Source organism: Labeo rohita, chromosome 10 (genome assembly GCF_022985175.1).
Source record: "Labeo rohita strain BAU-BD-2019 chromosome 10, IGBB_LRoh.1.0, whole genome shotgun sequence".
Classification (NCBI taxonomy): domain Eukaryota; kingdom Metazoa; phylum Chordata; class Actinopteri; order Cypriniformes; family Cyprinidae; genus Labeo; species Labeo rohita.
Genome location: NC_066878.1, coordinates 20,317,937 through 20,338,707, shown reverse-complemented (window position 1 = coordinate 20,338,707; position 20,771 = coordinate 20,317,937). Strand labels below are relative to the sequence as shown.

Below are 20,771 nucleotides of genomic sequence, written 5' to 3'. Positions count from 1 at the left end.
TTCAAATAGTTGGGTCTTGGACAAATAGTTCTATCCTGGCAACATACATCAATAGAAAGCTTATTTATTCAGCTTTCAGATGATGCCTAAATCTCAATTTAAGGAATTGGACCCTTATGACTTTTTGTGGTCCAGGGTCACATTTATGACAAAAATAAACCCTTGGCATCAAAAAGCGGATAAAACAGGATTTGGCAACCCTATGTGATCGTGAGACCCTTGTGACTGTTGTGACTGAATTATGAAACCTACATTAATCATTGCTATAACAGTCCTAGGATTTAGTTTAATCTTCAAAACCAAATGTGACACCATCAGCTATAATGATGTTCTGGTAGGCAACCTTCTACAGACACCTTGGCAATTAAATCACCATTGGCTAGTACATTTTTTAGTTTACTTGCCAACTGATGTACTATATATATACTAACAGCAAAACTGATAATAATAATTGTAATAATAATTATTACTTTTATTATTATTATACAAATCTGCTAATCATAATATAAAACACACTAAGGATTAATGAGCTGTTGGATTCATGAGGTTGTATTAATCAATTTGAAAAAATTAAATCCGAGTAGTTTGCATTATTGTTGGATATCGTTTCTGTCCTAAAAAAGTTGTCAAATGTGACATTTTAGACCCTGTGTGTGAGTAATAACAGTGATGCTTCCTTTAGTGAGAATGAACGCCTGACTTGGTTTTAAGTAAACAGCAGCTGAATTTATTATTATATTACACAAAAACGCTTTCTTAGAACTTGTAACATTTTTTATGCATATGTGACATGAAGGCACTTAACAGCATCTGAACTGGTAATCCAACAAGAACTTGAGCTACACTGAACAGCTCAACATGTAGTTTAGTTTCTTCAGTGGGTTTGTCTGCGTTTGGCGCGTCTGATGAAGGTTTTCTCGTTCCATTTGTTTGGCGGCAGCATGTAGGGTCCGTTGTGCACACAGAGGATGGTCATCTGCTCCGCGTAAGTCAGGTTCTGTAAGAGCTACAAACACACACACACACACACACACACACTTAATGACGCTCTCATATCACTGAACACGTCACACACGTGAGTCTGTAAACCTACCTTAGGTGTGATGAAGAAATACTGAGACGTGTTCACTCCACATGCCGTCCGCACTACAATGTCAAACACTCGCCTCTCATTGACAGGATCCATGCCCTGAAAAACACAACACACATTAATCAAACAAACACTCAACATTCCTACATCACCTCAGGACTCTAAAAATTATTATGCAACTAACTCTGTTCAACTAAGATAAATGATTTCATACCAATTTTGCAGTTCTGCAAACTCAAAGCATGATTAAGTATAATCTGCTGACATAAAACAATCTGGATAATGTTTATATGCAGTTAATGACTTAATTCCACAAGTCCAGCTGTCAAATAAAACATTGTTTTATGAGATTTATGAATGCTGTGTGACTGTTTGTCTGCATGTGACGATATTCATGTGAAATGGAAGTGATCAGATGATTTCTGCTGTCAATGGACTCGCACAGATATGAATAAATATTAATATTAATGGTTTAGTGATATTAATACATTTAAATAGTAATATAAATAAATATTTATTGGTATGTTATTTTTTAACAGTAAAGAAAAATACATGAATAGGATTAAAGAACAACATGAGAAATTGCCGAAGTGTAAATGTTGTTTTTTTTTTTTTTTTTTTTAGATTTAAAGTTCTTTTTTCCTGAACTAATTTCCAAATAAATTAGTAAAACCAGAATTATTTTAGTGTTTTTTTATGAAAGTCCAATTTGAATACATGAACACATTTTTTTTTTTTAAGGTAATTGTGACTTCTCGCAATTCTGACTTACAAGTTTGCAGAATTGTGAGTTTGTTTCATTCAATTTTGAGAAAAAGTCAGAATTGCAAGATATAAACCTGTAATTGTGAGGAAAAAGTCAGAAATATGAGATACAAACTAGTAATTGCAAGAAAGTCAGAACTGCAACATACTCATATTTGCCAGAAAAAAGTCAGAATTGTGAGATTTAAACCCGTAATTGCAAGAAAAAAGTAAATTGCAAGATATAAACTCATAACTGTGAGGAAAAAAAAGTCTGAATTGTGAGATACAAACCCGTAACTGCGAGAAAAAAGTAAATTGTAATATATAAACCTGTAATTTTGAGAAAAGTCCGAATTGCAAAATACAAACTCATAATTGCGAGAAAAAAATGATTGTAATACAAACTCGTATTTCCGAGAAAACAGTCAGAATTGCAAGATACAAACTTGTAATTAAAACAAAGTCAGAATTGGGACATACAAACTTATATTTGCGAGATATAAACCCATAATTGCGAGAAAAAAAAAAAAAATAAATCGCAAGATATAAACTCGTAACTGAAAAAAAAAAAAAAAAGTCAGAATTGTGAGATACAAATTTGCATTTGCGAGAAAAATATTATTTCTAGTAATTGCGAGTTCATATTAGAGTTGTCGCATACTCAATGTAATATTGAACCATTCAGTACGACATCCACGGTTTTGCATTTAAATAATAATTTAAACTTCTCTCGAAATTTGGTGTGTGTGTGCCCGTGTTTTCACGTGCTGAGATGAGGAAACGCCTCCCTGTTAATATCTGAAACAGCAACACACGCAGAGCATCTTCACTTCTAATGAAATGTAATGATAAGCCTTTCTAAACTTGTTGTCCAAAAGAGAACATTTTAACACATTTTTTACTTCACAGCATCAGTCAAGTGTTTGAAATAACTTCCTTTTGTGGTCTGATGTGGCTTCTTATCATAGAATGAGGCAGACAATATATTCTATACTGTATGTCTATTAGCAATGGCTTACAAATGTACTTAATCATTATGAAAATACTCAAGATGGCTTGAAGAACAGATAAACTATGTATTATTGCAGACGAGTGTTTATTGTCCTTACATTTCATCATTCAAAACATTTAACGATATATCTTGATTTTATTCAGTTACAGCAATAGCGATGCCTTTATCCATATTAGAGACTTTCTGGCTGGAACGTCATCAGTGTTTTCTCTGACACATATGTGGATTTTCTGCACGAGGGTGCCCTCTGGCATCCAGTATAGATGAAACCCATCCTATTTTGAGTAAAAAATCAGAAAAATAATACCTCTCTCAAGAAAAATATTATTAAGCAGACATATAATAATCCACGCTTTTTCAAGTGTGCAAAGGTTTACAGGAGTATTTTGTCGTTAACTAGATGCAACAAAAAAATAAATAAAATAAAATAATACTGATGTGGTAAGCTATCAGAATCGAACTGAAAACCGTGGTTAAAAACCGAAGAACGTATTGAACCGTGGACTAACTGTACTGCTGCATTAGTGTTGTCAAAAGACCCGGTACTTCGGGACCAAGTCGGTACTAAAAAAAATTAAATGTTACGGTATCAGGTTTTCTTAAGTACCGGTGGTACCGAGCACCCGGTCAACCCGGTTCTTGCTGCGCTATGCGAAAAGTGCGAACTGCACAGTTGCGTCTTCTTCATAAAACCACAGAGACACGGCGACCGGCGGTGCTGCTGATGCGGCTGCTCTGAATCCGCTTGTTGTAAAGAAAGGAGGAAGGAGCCACGTGTGGAAATATTTTGTATTTGCGACTGATGACAAGGGCAACATCATAGATCATCAGAAACCCATTGCAAACGGTGTCATCGAAGTTCTCTCTCAAAAGGAGGAAATACATCGAACTTAATAAAACACCTCAAAGACCGACACCCAGATTTAATGAAAGAGTTCAAGCAGGTAAGTTTTCATTTAATTTTATACTATTGTATTTATCGCCATTTGCTTATTTAATCGTTAGCATAAGCGCGGCTAATGCTAACGCGAGTATTAGAATAAACTTCTTTATTAAGTGCTTAATGCTCCTATAGCGTTTATTTAAAAAAACAACAAAAAAAAAAAAAAAAACACAAAAAAAAAAAAAAAAAACAGGACATGATTGTCTACTATTTTTACACACCTGAGGCTTTTAAATGACCTGTGTACCTAAAATATGTGTGTTAGAGAACAAATGTACAGTTAATGTTTATAGCCTTAAAATCGGTCCATCAGAAAAGCAGTTCTAGGCTATGAAATATAGTTTGCGCAGTTTGATTAAATAAAAGTACAGTCAAATACAGTCCTGTATAGTTTGGTAAAAGATACCATTCATTAACATGACTTAATATTATCTAACATCAAGTTACAGTGAGTGAACATTAATTAATGTGTGAATGTTGTTTTATACAAACATTTGATGGTTCATGTTTGTTCATTGTGCGTGAAATAATGTCAACAGATACAACTTTTAATTTAAAATAAATTATGAATACATTTTGAAATTAAGAAGAATAATTGCTATGTAACACTTGTTTATTAAGTCATGTTAAATGTTATCTTTTTGTAAAGTGTTTTTAATACTACAGTTTCCGTCTGTGTAACATTGATATCTTACACTCAGTATAAGTAATCTTATCTAACTTTGTTATAAAAAGCTGAAGTTTGTTATTTACTGAAAAGTTAAATATAAAGTTCTGTTTAGCTGGTGTCAATGTAATATTGCATTTAGTCAGACTCAGCCCATTGTTTTACTGAAGTATATTATATTTTCCTTTTACAGCTGCAGGCTGAAGACGACCACGAACCAAACTCCTAAGCAGACAATGGTTCCAGATGCTTTTCAGCAGCAGAAGTATGACAAAAACTCACCTGAGGCAAGAAAACTGAACCGAGCTGTTGCTGAATTCACATGTATGGATTAAATGCCAGTTTATACAGTGAAAAATGGGGATTTCAGCAAATGCTTCATCACCTCAGCTCAAAATACCAGCTTCCAAGTCAAAACTTTGTTTTATTTTTGTTTGTTATAAATAAAAATAGTGTGTTGTTCAATTCATGTTTTTGTGTTTTGATTTGGTACCGAAATTGGTACCGAGAACCGTGGATTTTCACTGGTATTGGTACCGAATACTGAAATTTTGGTACCGTGACAACACTATGCTGCATCCCTAATTTATATCACGCAATTTATTCTTAGTAATGATATTTCAATATTTTCAATATTTTAATAATAATATTCTATTTCAATAATATTTTAATTGGTCCGTTTTTATTTGTTTTAGTAATTTTAAGCCTTTTTAGTTTTATGTAACAACAACAACTGGACAGACTGAGACCAGTGTTATCATTATCACTTTTTTTTTTTTTACATTTTCGTTAAGATTTAGTCATTTTGTTGTGTTTTGTCATTTTCATTATTTGTTTCTGCGTATTTATCATCAATTTTTTTATTTTTAGGTTTTGTCATTTTAGTACATCAAGTTCAACTAAACGAAAATGAGAAATACTAGCTAAAGTAAAAACAAAAATGCATTTTTGTTATTTTTGTATGGATTTAGTTTTAGTGAAAAATAACACCACTGACTGAGGTGTGATCAGTGAATTAAGATGTCGGTCTGGTGCATCATTATTTGCTGTATTACAGCTACAAATTTAAACACCTGTAAGAAAGAACAACATTTTGTCTGGAATCAACGTAGTAAATTGTGATTGACTGCATGTGTGTATGACTGTCCCGTGTCTGTGTGTGTTCACCTGGTTGATCTCGTCCACCACTCTGAAGGGGCAGCGGTTGAGCTCCTGCAGAGCCATGAGGTACAGCATGGTGGACACGCTGCGCTCTCCTCCGCTCTGATGGTGAGGCGTCAGCTCATGCAGCTGCGTGCTACTGCGAAACTTCACTCGGATACGGATGCCATACTTATCATACTCCTCCTGAAACACATTTTACAATCGCAATTACTTGCGTACAAAATACAGCCACAAAATAATCTCCTTCACTGTTCACTGGATGAACCTGGAAAAGCAAAACCACCAGTTCAAGTGATCTTGTACTGATCAGCTGTTGTGTGTGAGAGCACAGGACAGCCTGACATGATGTTATGAGAGAATTATGTTCATACTGTTGAAGAAAGAAGAAACGTGTCCTCACCTCATTCTCCGAATGCAGATCCACCTCTCCAGCACACTGCATGGAGCGAAAGAAATCACTGAAGCGCTCGTTGATCTGATCCACCAGCTGCTTCAGAGGATTGAGCCAGCGCTCTTTGGCCTAACACGCAAACGGACACAGTCACATGTTAACTGTGTTTATATAATGAAGGTGTTTGTTTGACGGCGGTTGCGGTTTGTTTGAACGCACCTCAGCGATGTTTCGTCTGTAAGTTGTCAGAGCATTGGTCTTGTCATCCAGCTCCTTCTCCATGTTTTGAATCTCCTGCTCACGTCGGTTATATTCCTCCACCACCTGACAGTCAAAACCACAGCACATGAAACAGGAACTGACTGTACATTAAGCTAATTGTGCCACAAACCGCGTCACACTTTCCAGATTACATTCAGAAGGAGATCGGACAATGATGTGCGGAACTAGAGAATGTTCTGGCCTCTGCCAATGAATGCGATAATAGTCTAATACAATCCAATTATAGCAACTCATGATTTCCATGACGCAGAAAAAAAAGAATGGAATCATGGAATGCAGTCATAAAAATGGAATTCACTGTTTAACGTGGAATGACACAGAATTTTAAGAATAGCTGCAAGCAGCGATTACCAGGGTTCAAGCGCTTTAAAGCATTACTTTTTCATTAAATATGAAAAAAATATATATATAAATATATATATATAAATAAATTCTATAAAAAAAAATTCTTTTTCTAAACGACACCGTTATAGCTTCCCAAAGGGTAAATTCCAACATTTTTTTGATAATTATTGACAAAGACAGTCCAGATAAATGTACTGCAGTGTTTTTTTCCTAACCTAGGACTAGTTCACAAAAGTATTTTTTTTTTCTCAATCATTTAAACAATTTGATTGACAACAGTGGTTCTAAAGGGCAAAGTTGTCCGGAAAGAGGAGTTTTATCACATGATACAAATATCATGTTTATGTGTGGAAAAACTTTTGATGTATAATCACTTCCCCCCCTTCAAAAACCGTGTTATCACCCCCAGTGGCCGATTTCTTTCAAATTTCCCTCATCTGGGGAACAGGCCCACAGAGATTTGTTCCGATCGGCCTCTGTCTAACAGGTGCTCAAATTTCGTCAGCCAATGGCAGTCAAGTTTTTTGAGATATGCAAATGTCCTTATAAACACTTGTGGCACGTCGGACCAAGACCGTGCACAGCAATGTTCATGTTGATAGGACAAATGGTGGTGCAGTTACAGCTATTTTTGTTTTTTTGCCTCTTATAGTGCAACCAAGTGGCCAGGCTCCACACCTTTTTTTTCCTGTGCCCTCAGACTGAGCTCTTACATAAGGGTTCAGCAGAGGTATCTCATTCCTTTCAGGAGTTATAGGCATTTTACTAAAATCAGCCCTGCCCCTTTCAAACGTTTCGGCCCCCCCTTTGTGACGATGAATCAAAAGTTACATTTTTTTTTGATAATTATTGATATTCACTCTCCAGACAATCTTTCTACACTGGTTTGGTTTTGATTCGGCAAAAACCATAGGACTAGGTTGAAAAAGTAGGTTTTTCAAAAATGCAAAATATCTGAAAATGTTGGCTCACAATCAAATCTGACTTTGAATGCATTTCGACATGCATTTTGTTGGGCATGAGCCAAGAATTTCACTGATATAAGACACTTGAGCCTGCAACTTGAGCCTGACGGTTTAGGAGTTATGAACGATTTCATACTTTTGATATTATGATATTACGCAGCGCCTGAACATAGACTAACTTCCGTCAACATAACCAATGTGACCACCTGCTTGCACAGGGAGACTATTTTCAGGTGCTGCGTAATATCATTGCGCCTGCTGCACCCATGGTACGGCAGTAAAAGTTCCTTGATTATTACGCCGGAATGAAAGTATAGTTCCCAGCCATATCAACCTAGAAAATCACAACTTTTTATTTTCCGTCCGTCTTTGTACACGACGTAACTACAGAAGAGTCAAGTTTTAAATAGGAAAAATATGCTGAGTGCAAAAGAAGTTAATTTGAGGAGTGTTGGTAACCAAACAGTAGCCACTGGGGGAAAAAAATGAACTTAAGCTGAGTGTGAATGAGTGGATGTGTTTGTCTCACAGCATCACTGAGGCCGGTGAAGCAGTCAGCTCTGGTTTTCTCCTCATTCAACATGGCATCGATCTCATCCAGTGTATCAGGCAACTGGCTGAAGGCCTGAAAGGAAACAACACACGCAATGCTGTAAAATAACGAATTAAAGGCTGAGAGAATGACATGGCGCATCTGGGACAGACGGAGCTCACTGCATGCAGTTCCTCCGGGACAGCAGTCTCTCCAGGGGTCATGTTACAGATCTGAATGGCCCTACGCATCAGGGTCTTACACGTCTCCAACAGACTGGTCTTTGCCTGGTCCAGCTTTGTGTACGCCACCTGTACAAACACACCATAATCTACATTTACTTGTCTACCCCATCTGACTGCATTGCAAACTGCATTTCATGTGTGATGGTCTCACCTCTGCTCGCTTGAGCTCAGCTGAACCGTCCCTGCAGTCCGTCTCCAGTTTGGTTTTCTCAGCAGAGAGTCCAGCGCTCTGGAGAGCCAAGTATACCTTCTCCATACTCAACCTGGCCTTCACCTACAAACACATTTGAAGCCATAAGACACAGAACAGCCGAGGGTAGAAGTCAACCTTCGGAGAGCACAAACATACCTGCATGTGACTCAAATACTCCCCCATTATGGCCACTTTCTTGTTGTTCACAGCAGCGATCTTAGCATTCGTTTCCTCTTCAATTGCCTCCAAGTTGATCTCATTCTGCTCCATCTGCCGCAAACTGCACAGAGAGAAAAATATATCAAAGAAGCACATGGATAGGAAACAAACAAAAAAAAAAAAAAACACAGCTGGTTTTCAAAGGAAGGTACCTGTCCTGTTTTGTGCTGATTTTCTGCTCCAGTTGTCTCTTCTTGCCCTTCAGCTCAGACAGCTTCTTTTTCTTAGCACGAAGCTCATTATCACGGCGGTCCAGTTTAGCTTGTTGCTCACGAATGGCTGCCATCCGCTGATCAATGCTCTGCACCTGCCTCTCTGCTGCCTGTGAGCAAGACATCAAATCATTATAATTATTTAGCGCATCACCCTTCCAATTTGTACTTTTTAAAAGGTTTAGAACAAGTGACTTATAGCATAAAAATGCTTACAAAAATACTTTTGAGTCTTTGAAATGGAATAAAGCATTTTTTTCCCCTAATAAATTATTTATAAACACCAACATGTAATCTCTTAACCCTTGTGCAACCTTTTGGACATTTTTGTCCATTTCATTTTTTTTTTTTTTTTTTGCCTGTGTTCTTGCCAGCTGCATGCATTTTGGCACAGGTGTTTATTTTTATTGGAATTCACCCCCATTTCTTTTAATAAATCTATTTTGCACTAGGTACAAAGGACCTTAAAGGGGTCATCAGATGCCAAGTTCACTTTTTCATGTTGTTTGAACATTAATGTGTGTTGGCAGTGTATGTACAAATCTACCCTATAATGATAAAAATCCATGCAGTGGTTTTTAATTCATCTGTAAAAATAATATCCCCTTTTTCAAATCGAGCCATTTTCAGATGCCTGTCGTTGTGGCGTCACACCAACAGAGGACGCTCCCACGATAGTTGATTGACATGAGCCTCTTACCCTAGACCAGCTGTAACAGTCCAGTAACTTTCCATGTTTTGATGCCGGAGCAGGCATGCAAGTTAGACAAGAATTTCTCAGATTGAGTGATGGAGGTGTTGTGTTGCTGGATGTAATAATGAACATAGGGGTCGTCATTTACTCCCGACATCTGAGCCGCTGAAGATGCAGTGGATTACGTTTGTTTGTGAATGGAATGTGCCTCCCGATCTACATATATCCGTCTATGATCGCGCGAATCATTCGTGATCCAGCTTCACTTACTGCAGAAGTGAGTATAAGCCTTTTTATGAATCTTTGCGATCACATTTCCTTATAAGGTGGTAGTTAGGAAGTTTAGCGGCTAAACGCAGCTAAATGCGGCTAATGTAAACAAGACCGTCTCTCCACAGAGAGAAGAGAGGGGCGGGGCGAGCAGAGCTCATTTGCATTTAAAGGAACAACCCCTTAGAATGAGATGATTTTTGCAGACCTGATTTTGGCAAGGTAAAAAGGGTGTTGTTTGATAAAAAAAAAATTCTCAATGGTTTTGTAAAAGTATATTATAGACTTTTCATTAAGACTGTAAAGAATCATATCAACTTGTGGAAAATGGGCATCCGATGACCCCTTTAAGGACAAAAATGTCCTCATTAAAACGCATTAAAAGTGATATTTTTAATCACAGTGCTATATAACTGTAAAATGATGCAATTTTTGTAAACAGACTTTCATTCTGTGGGCAAGGCTTCAAAATTATATATATTTTTTTAATTTTACCAGATGGTGCCATTTTTTTTTTTTGATTTGGCCAATAAAGCAAATACTCACTTTATTTCTGTGTTCTGCTTCTGCATATTATAGAGCCAATTGGATAAATAATGCAGCTATAATTGTGTGGGTGTGTTGGTATGGATGTCAGAGTGTGGTTAATATGTGTGTCATGAAAAAAAATTGTGTGTGTTCTTGTAATATTTGAAAGAGAAAAACTCTACTGCAAATCACAAATCTGACCACTGTGTGAACCAGCGTTTGCTGGCATCTAATGAGGATTTGGTACTGTGGCCAAACAAAATCTTTCTAAAAGCTCATTTTTTGAGAGATCAACCTCATATTTGGAACACAACTCGTTTAGTTCTATGGCTTTGATTTTCTAGCAGGGTTAGAGTTCAACATATTTCATAAAATATATATTTTATATAAAATATTGCTCATAAACCTCTATAACTTTTTTTTTTTACTACTACTCTTTTTCTACTTGTTGTGTTTCCTACTTTAACAATAATCTGCCATGGGTCTTTTTTAAAATGAGACCAAACTTAAATGTGTGCTCCGTAGCTTCAAATTTTTATGACACTTTTTTTTTGACATGGACATTTTTGTCCACTAAGAATCTACGTGTAACTTTTTTTAATTGACGCACAAGGGTTAAACCAAATAAATGAATATAGACCAACATGCCCCAAGATTTAAATGCTAAAGCAGTAAAAGTGTGTCAGATGTGTGTCTCACCCTCAGCTGCTCCTCCAGCTGGCGTCTCTCGTCTGCATCTATGGTTGTAGTGAGGAACTGTGAGGGTCGCAAGGCTGAGTTACTGGAGACCACGTTATTAGAGTAGTTGGACTTCTTCACATTGTACTTCTCCTCCGCGGTGTAGATCATCCTAATCTGAACCTCTCTGATCACCTGCCACAGAAAAACATTACAGATTTGTAGGGTTACAGATTGTAGGGCAGATTTTTTGTCAACCAAATTCAGCATTTTTTTTCCTAAATTCTATAAGCGGAATCTATAAGCAGAATCGGAATCAGAATTGATAAAATTCAAACAATACTCAACCCTAATAAAGCCACAGCAGAATTGTTCGTCTCTGAGCTACACAGCTGTGTTTAGTTCCTGAATGAATCCGCATTTGAAGGAATCGTGTGAATCAATGATGCAAAGACCCATTCATACCGTTTACTGAATTCCTGAATGAATCAGCCGTTTGAACGAATCAAATATATGAATAAAGGCATACAGATATTTACTGCCAACTGCTGGCAGTTTTAGTTTCTTATTTAGAGTATTATTTCATTTTAATGGACAGTTCACCCAAAAAATTAAATGTCAACATTTACTCAAACCTGAATGACTTACTTTCTTTTGTGGAACATGAAAGAAGGTATTCTGAACAGTTGATAACAAAGCTGTTTTGGTGACCAATGAACAAAAAAAAAGTTTCTCAAATTATCTTCATTCATGTTGCATAGTCTTATTTTAAGCAATAATTTGTGTAATAAATTTGCTGAATTAAATAAAATATTTATTTCTAAAGCTACTGTTTATAATGTCTACTTATTACTTTATAATTTAACACAAAATAGCTTTAAATACTCTTTTAGGGTTATTTTCAAAGCCAAAAGTTTATTGTGATTTATTAGATTAATTAATCGACACATCATGTAATTAATAAGATTAAAAAATGTAATTGAATAATAGCCCTACTAATAATATTTCTGTCAACTTCCCAGCTGAATGATGGAAAACCTACCATTTCGATCATGTTCTTGGTCTTCTCCGTTCCTATAGGCACGTCATTGACTTTGTACTGATAGCATAAGTAACTCATGACCTCCTCAGGAGCATCAAACAGCTCACGCAAATACGAGAAGAAGCCATAACGCCTGACAAAGAAAATAAAAACGATTTTTAAATGTACTACAAAAATGCACTGAATAAGACGTCTTGGTAGTGGTCAAGTGGAGGTTGTTACTTAAGAGTGTCGAGAGGTCGTGATGGTGGTCGTTTAGAGCAGGACTCCGCTGGTGCGATGATGCTGTTAACTCGCAGCTTCTGTGTGTCTCGTACCTGAGAAAACATGTTAATTATTCTATTGCATTGTATTGTTTATTGTTATAAAACAACACAAATTAAATATATTCCAAATAAAAAGAAACAAAAGCTCTGAGGTGCATCTAGGCGTGACACATTTTCGTAACAGGATTTCAAACATTACCAACCTCATATAAACTGAACTGAAATTGATCATATAATATTTATTTGGACCTCACAAGGTGTAAAATCAGCTTTTTCCCCTTCACTGACTATTTGTTAAAATTGAGGGGAAAAAAGTGTCATCAGGTACTACATGCTGAGGTCTCACCTCTGTCATGAACTTCTCCATGTCGTCCTGTCTCTGAAAGACGAAGGCTTTTAAGTCATTGAGAGGAATGTGGCTCTCAACGTATTTTGCGTGCCGAGCATCACGGACGTTGATCTGGCAAAAAAAGAAAGAGAAGATCAAATCGATCTGCTTGAACACCCATTTCCAAGAATTCAGCAACTTGAGTTAGCAGCTGGGCTCTCACCACCAGCATCATGGGCTCATAGACGTTGCCTTCAAAACGCTCACGGTTATTCCTCAGCCACATGAGGGCGGTGTAGGTGTCACGGAAACGGGTGCGCAGTTTATCCTCTTTCACCTTCATCATGTCTTCCAGACTCCTCAGACGATTCTGCAAACCTTCAAAAGAACAACCAACAAACTACATGTGAATACAAGCCTTCGCATGATGAATTATCGATGTTAAAACAGAGTGATTTCTTCACAACAGGCAAAAAATAAATAAATCAGGGCTCGACATTAAGCCTTGACATTTGCAATAGTCTCATCACTGCTCTATGAGGTCTTACTTTAATCAGCATATTTGTAGGATCATTTTCAACTTTATGAAGGGCAATGTTTTCCTAACCTTACTTTGTGACATGAATTAACATGCATAGGCAAAAACAACTGATTAAAAAAACAAAAAACAAAAAAAAAAACTCACCAATACATTTTTACTTTTCTGATTTTTTTTTAACCAAACTGTATAAAAATGAGTCTCAACTATGTTATAACAAAATTTTATATAATTTTTCTTTATGCAAAATGTGTGTAAAATAACACATAAACAGGTTTTCTCATTTTATCTATAAACAAAATCAAATTTGCATATTAATGTGTTTTTGGGGCAACATATAATGAAAAATAAAGTGTAATAATGGTAGTAATAATTGATAAGATTTTCATAATAATACATAATATTTCAAAGGAATATTGAAATATAATTTATCTCCCTATTCATTTGTTGTGTCTCCCAAAATGCATAATAAACATGCTTTTAGTCCATGTCCTCATATGAGGACATGTATGATATCAACGTCCTGTTTCGTAACAGAAAGTCATAGTTTGATTTGAAACTCCATAATTTCCTGAGATTTATGACACACAGTTTAAAAATGAGTCAGATTTACATGATAATTACAGAATATTATATTTATATTATATTTCCATAAGAGTATCTCTAAATATTAGACATTTTTGAAGACCAAGAAGTGGTCATAAAATCCGGACAAGCGTTAATGTCGAGCCCTGAAAATGCTTCTTATACAACATTTGTGACCCTAAACCATAAAACCAGTCTTAAGTAGCAGAGGTATATTTGTAGCAATAGCCAAAAATACACTGTATTATTAAATTATTGTTTTTTCTTTTATGTCAAAAATCATTAGGACATTTAGTAAAGATCATGTTCCATGAAGATACTTTGTACATTTCCTACTGTAAATATATTAAAACTTAATTTTTGATTGGTAATATGCATTGCTAAGAACTTCATTTGGACAACTTTAAAGGTGATTTTCTCAATATTTTGATTTTTTTTGCACCCTCAGATTCCAGATTTTCAAATAGGCCAAATATTGTCATATCTGCCTAACAAATCATACATCAATTGAAAGCTTATTTATTCAGCTTTCAGATGATGCATAAATCTCGATTTAAAAAAAAAAAAAGGACACTTATGACTGGTTTTGTGGTCCTGGGTCACATTTGTATGTTTCTCTGCTACTAAAATTATCTTAAACATTACGGTTAAATTCTCCAAAGGCTTCATCTTTATCCCTGCGCAGGTCCAACATCTCGCCCTCCAGTTTGGCCTTTTCATCCTGGATGCTCTTCAGCTCTGCATTAACAGCCTCGATCTGAGGCGTGACGTCCTCCATGCTGCCCATGTTCTGCAGCTCCTTCTGCAGGTCTTTGATCATGAGCTGCGTGTGTCCGATGCGCTTCTGTCTGTCCGCCTCCTCTGTCTGCTTCAGACTCAGGTCCTGTCTGATGTCTTCAACCTTACATTTAATAGAAACAGACCAATCAGCTAGTGTTTTAATACAATGCACTTTCTTATGTTTGTAAGTAGTCTTTCAGAACAAACCTCTTTATTCCTATATTCAAGCTGATCATGTTTCTGCTTGCATTTCTGTGTTGCCTCCCTGATACCAGCGGTCTAAGAAATTGAGGTACAAAAAAATACAGTGGCATTACTTCTATACATAAAGGAAATATAAAAAAGATTCCTGGCAACCAGGTTTGTGATTTGTGCTGACCAGCTCCTTCATTTTCTGCTCGATGGGCTGCAGCTGACTCTCCACCGAGCGGATCTTCCTGAGCAGCGGCTCCTGAGCTTCTTTCAGCGACTTCAGCTTTCTTTTCATTTCTTCTCTCTCCTTCTTCACCCCCTCCATCTCCTTACGTGCAGTTTCATACTCCTAAAATAGAAAACAGAAAAAAAACAAAGTCTTGAAAGATCCCAATATGCACATAAAATCTTTAAATGCATATAGAAAATGTATGCATTGAATTGAGTCTGGTCAACTCAACAGATTGTGTGACTGGCTAACTGAACTAACCAGCAGACTATCTTATTAAACACCATCTCAAATGTTATTGATGATTTGATTTAATTACGTCCCAGAACTGACATAACTGTGTTTTCAAATGTCAGGCATCCAATGCAAGGTAGAATAACAGCTGTTGTTTTTGCATTTCAACTGGACGCCCTAAAGCACAAGTCATTTATTATTTTGAAAAAAATCCACAGTGGGCTTCCCCGTTTGCAGCAACTTTCATTTTCATTATTGATACTTTGCTTGATACTCTGACAATTTTACTCTTGACTACATGAAACAAATTCACCTAAAACATATTTGCAAATATTTTAGGTGATATTGATTAATGTTTCATAATGAATGAACTACAGTTACTGAACTGAACCAACACTGAACTGACTGGAACTGAATAATGACACCATCTTGCTAGAGCTGCTTTATTGCAGAATTTTAGATTTACCTAATTTCTAAATGTAATTAAAAAAAAAAAATGTTTTCTGTTTGCATTGAAAGAATCTATAAAATAATGTTGACTTGATATTCAGATTTTTGATATTTAGATATTTTACTCAAAAATGAAAATTTTGTCATTAATTACCCTCATGTCGTTCCTCGTAAGACCTTCACTCATCTTCACAAATTAAGATATTTTAATGAAATCCGAGAGCTTTCTGACCCTGCATAGACAGCCATGCAGCTACCACGTTCAAGGCCCAGAAAGGTAGCAAGGGCATTGTTAAAAAAGTCCATGTGACATCAGTGGTTCAACCATAATTTTATGAAGCTCAGAGAATATTTTGTGTGCACAAAAAAACAAAAAAATATAGCTGCAAGAGGCAGTTATCTGGGTTCAAGCACTTATGGCATTTAAGCACATAAGGAAAAACACATTAACATTGTAACCACCTATATTTAAAATTTAGAAAAGCATTTTTGACAAAACAAGGCAATACCATCGAAATAATGATTTTTAACATGACTGTTAGAGCACCACCTATGGTCGAATTTACATAAAATGCTGCATACTTGTTTAGAATCATCTGTTGCACATGCTCACCTAGTTTCATGAAGTTTTGAGTTTTCATTTAGGATTTATAGCCTTTCGGATATAACTGGCAACATCCCTTTAAAAGTGACCTTGTTGTAGTTCACCACGGTGTGAAGTTCAATATTTGTGCGATAATTATGGATCAAGTGCAGGGGTGTTCAACCCTGTACCTGGAGATCTACCTTCCTGCAGAGTTCAGCTCCAATCCTGACCAAACACACCTGAACCAACTAATTAGGATCTGAAGGAGCACTTGATAATCATAGACAGGTGTGTTTGATCAGGGTTGGAGCTAAACTCAGCAGGAAGGTAGTTGGGCACCCCTGCTTTAGAGGGTCCAGAGAATTGTACCGCAGTGGTTTTGTTAGGACTAGTTTGCAAAAGTAGATTTTTTACATCTTCTCAATCATTTACCAAACGATCTGATTGACAGCAGTGGTTCTAGAGGCAAAGTTTTCCGGAACGAGGAGTTCTATCATATGATACGAATATTGTGCGTATGTGCAAAAAACGTGCAACGTACAATCATTTACACCCTTGAAAAATGCCCACCAAGATTTGTTCCAACTGGCCTCTGTTAACCTTGTTAACAGGTGCTCAATTTTTCTGCCAATAACAGCAACGTTTTTTGAGATACACAAATGTCCTTATAGACACTTGTGGCACTTTGGACCAAGACTGTGCAAAGTGATTTTCATGTTGACAGGACAAATGGTTGCGCAGTTATAGCCATTTCTATTTTTATTCATCTAAAATATCTTAATATATGTACCAAAGATGAACGAAGGTCTTACAGGTTTAGAACAACATGAAGCTGAGTAATTAATGACAGCATTTTAATTTTTGGGTGAACTATCCCTTTAAGTTAAATTTGCAACTTCAGCTGGAAACATATTAGATACTATAAACAACTTTTTCTAAGGTGTCCCAGTTATTTGTTACCAATATTTAATTATATTCACCTTATAATGAATCGTAATTCCTCTCAGAAATCTTTTGGGAAAATTTAATCTAGTAAGATCAGCACTCACCACCCAGGGTTTCTTCTTCTCTAGCATCTGGATCCTGTCCAAATGTCTCTTCTTCATGTAGTAGCGCTCCACATCCAGTTTGTTCCTCTCGTTCCTCTGTCTGGCCTTCTCTAGGAAGGTGGCTTTCTCCTTACACACATTCTGTCAAGTACACAAACAGGACGGAGTAAAATCAAAGCCCACAGATCTAAAATGGATTTCAAAACAAGAAAAACTTTCACCTCAAGTTCTCTCTCTTTGGTGCGAAACGTCTTGAGCTCGCAATGAAACTCATACATTTCTGGCGGGCCGACAGACTTCTCAGTGGCTTCGAGAAGCTCGATCTTACTCATCTTAGCAAACTCACCAACCTTCTCCTGTGACCCAAGAGAAAAGAGAATATGTTAATAAAAAGCAGCTCTTGTGCAGTTCACAGGTTTGTCTGACGATATATATGGTGCAGTAGTAAACTCATCACTCACCTGTGGTAGGAACTGACACAGGTTCCCAACCTGAATGTGCAGCTCTTTCACGGCCTCCTCCACAGCCTTCTGACTGGCATGTTTTTTATTGATCATCCATGTCGACTGGTTGTTCTCAACCTGGATCTCTCTGGTGATGATCAAGTTGCCACTCGCTCTGTATCTGGATTCAAAGAAAAGCAGAGATGAACTGAGCAACTCTATGTCTCTTCTAAGATTTTTGGAAAATATTCATTGTATAAACATATACTTACAGCTCAATTTCAACCGAACCCTTACTGCATCCTCGCTTCACATACAGACTGACCTACAAACAGAAAAATATCTAGATTATTTATTATTGACATAAATGTCAATAAGTGCTGTTTTAGTATAATTAACGTATATATAAAGTTTCACAATTATTAATTCATATAAAAATGTTTTTCCTTGTTTAATTTCAATTAAAATTAAATAACAATAAAAACAAATTTAGTTGAGTTTTTGTGTCATTTTCATTATTTTTTTGTGACTATATCTTTTTTATTAAATTGGTTTAGATTATTTTAGTACTTCAAGTGAAACTAAATAAGAAATACTGCCTTGGCAATTAGCTGAAATATATATATTTTTTATTTCTATAATATTTATTAATTTTTTTTATTTTATTTTTAAGTTCATGTCCATTTGTTTCCAAGTAAAGAATTTGATTTTTAGAATTATAGTTTTACTTCTATTTAACATAATACCCATAGTATTTCATAATTAAATGTTCCTATATGTAAATGCTAAAAAAGGTATTGAAAATGAAAACAAAATGATATTTTCAGCATTATATTTGTGTGCTAATTCAAATGTAAATTCCTTAAAATGTACATTTTTTAAATTATATTTAATTCTAAATCTAATTATTTCATTTTAATTCTCCTTTAAATGCTTTTTAGGGTCAGCATTAGACGCAATTCACAATTGTGCATTAGATTTAGACAGCATTAGACACAAATGTAGAGTTTTTCCTCTACATAGCATTGTATCATGTAAAGTTACCAGGTTTACCAGCTTGTACACTTTGTTTGCATGCTAACTACAGGCAACCAAATAACCTCCTAACTGCCTGCAAAGCATCTGCAAAGGCAAAAACTGGATTCACATAGATTTTTGAGTATCAGATATAAACATCTGTGCGAATTTGTAATTCATATTGGGAATTTTTTGCATTTGTGGGAGGTTTGGTACAGTGTCTAGAAGTGACTTCACTATAAATCTACAATACACAATACTAAAAGCTTGTAAGCTAACACAGGCTGTCGGACAAATCTCAGTGATCGGATGAGTGACTCGCCCTGTCTCCTCGACCCAAGACGGATGTTTTTCCAGCCAGGCCCAGGCAGATGGCACACACTATACTGGACTTCCCTGTGCCATTGGCTCCCACAATCATGTTCAGTTTAGGTCCCGGGAAAACTTCAGAGTGATCGTAAGTGCTATAAACAGAGATGACTAGTATTACCAATTTAATTCATCAAACCTTAATTTAACGACACCTGACATGAAAGTGCAAGAAAACTGTTATGAGAGTGAAACAAAGACAATTTGAATTATGTAAAGAGTGAGGTCCTCACAGGAAGTTATGCATGGTGATGCGGAGGATGGAGCCCTCCACGAATCCTCCTGCTTGGCCATTTGTGCTGGTGGACGGAGCAGCTTCACGGTTGGAGGCCTGTGAATTAGTTAACTCGTGGCTTATTCGTTTTCTCTTCTGCGGCAGGTCCATTTCTCCTCCCGTCAACACCGCCGGTTTAACAGCCGCGTCACATCACTTTCGTTTCGCGCCTGTGTTGTGAGTAAGTCGCCGCGCGATTGGCTCACGGCTGTCACATGACCTATTCCAGGGTTGCCATGTCGAGGGTTTTCACGTTCTTTTCCTCATGAATTGTGCGCGTACAACACATAAACACTAGATGGCAGTACAGAATTACCCTGTGATGTACTACATTTAGCATACTAGCATACTACTACCAGTTCTGCAGCATGTAGTGTGTATACTATGCGCAGAACATGCATTTTATGCACATCTTTAAAGCGTGCGGAGTTTTTGTGTATTAAATGTCAGGAGCAGCTAAACATTTAACCTCATTAACCCCATTTTCACACTGTCCAACTGTAAATAAAACGTGTTTAACATATATTTAAAAGGCAGAGTTATGAATATTGCATTATGTACATATATACATATACATACACACACATAATTATATAATATACAGTAGTCCCTTACAAAATTTACCATGGTTGTAATGTAACAAAAGTGTAGTAACCATGTTTTTATGTATTTATTTATTTATTTATTTTTGGCCTACTGATTATAATTGGCCAATAATAAAAAAAAAAAACTGTCTAATAGTTTTAATACAAATACCATGGTTAAACTATGACTTGTGTAGCAAAACCATGGTTAATTTGTGGTTACCATGATTTAACTATCCTTTTTTGTGGTAAAACTATGGTTAATTTTCATAAGGGGTGGCCAAATAATGTCCGGAGTGGACATTGTGCACGATTTGAACAAAATTTGCTTTTAATAAGCTGACACGTTTAATTAAATAATCAAAATATGAGGGCCATGCTCGACTGAAAAGATGAAAAAAACCTTGGTTAAGGTATTTAACAAAATTATTTGACAAAAAAGGCAAAATAGGATTACGAAAATAGCCATGCAATAAATAAATAAAAATAAACATCACGTTCACTGGAAGTAAAGTATACAATGACTACAAAATAATTATACATTTTTCATTTAATTGTATTTGATTAGCGATTCTTATGCACATTCTGCAATAATAATATTCCTTGAATTATAACAAACTGAAGCATA

General features: G+C 36.1%; 1 protein-coding gene across 1 annotated transcript; it reads right to left on the bottom strand.

Moving 5' to 3' along the window:
• Positions 1–644: 644 nt before the first annotated feature.
• On the bottom strand, positions 645–19,756 carry smc5 (structural maintenance of chromosomes 5). The gene is made up of 24 exons (XM_051121417.1): positions 19,519–19,756; positions 19,239–19,380; positions 18,172–18,224; positions 17,918–18,080; positions 17,678–17,812; positions 17,457–17,597; positions 15,096–15,257; positions 14,924–14,995; positions 14,582–14,837; positions 13,037–13,191; positions 12,832–12,945; positions 12,442–12,536; positions 12,220–12,352; positions 11,199–11,372; positions 8,948–9,117; positions 8,733–8,856; positions 8,535–8,657; positions 8,321–8,449; positions 8,136–8,231; positions 6,234–6,338; positions 6,024–6,143; positions 5,627–5,806; positions 1,094–1,189; positions 645–1,006 (listed from the first exon to the last, which is right to left on the bottom strand). Exons 1-24 carry the CDS (start codon positions 19,668–19,670, stop codon positions 875–877), a joined length of 3,222 nt encoding a protein of 1,073 aa, XP_050977374.1. The 5' UTR covers positions 19,671–19,756; the 3' UTR covers positions 645–874.
• Between the last annotated feature and the right edge of the window lie 1,015 nt (positions 19,757–20,771).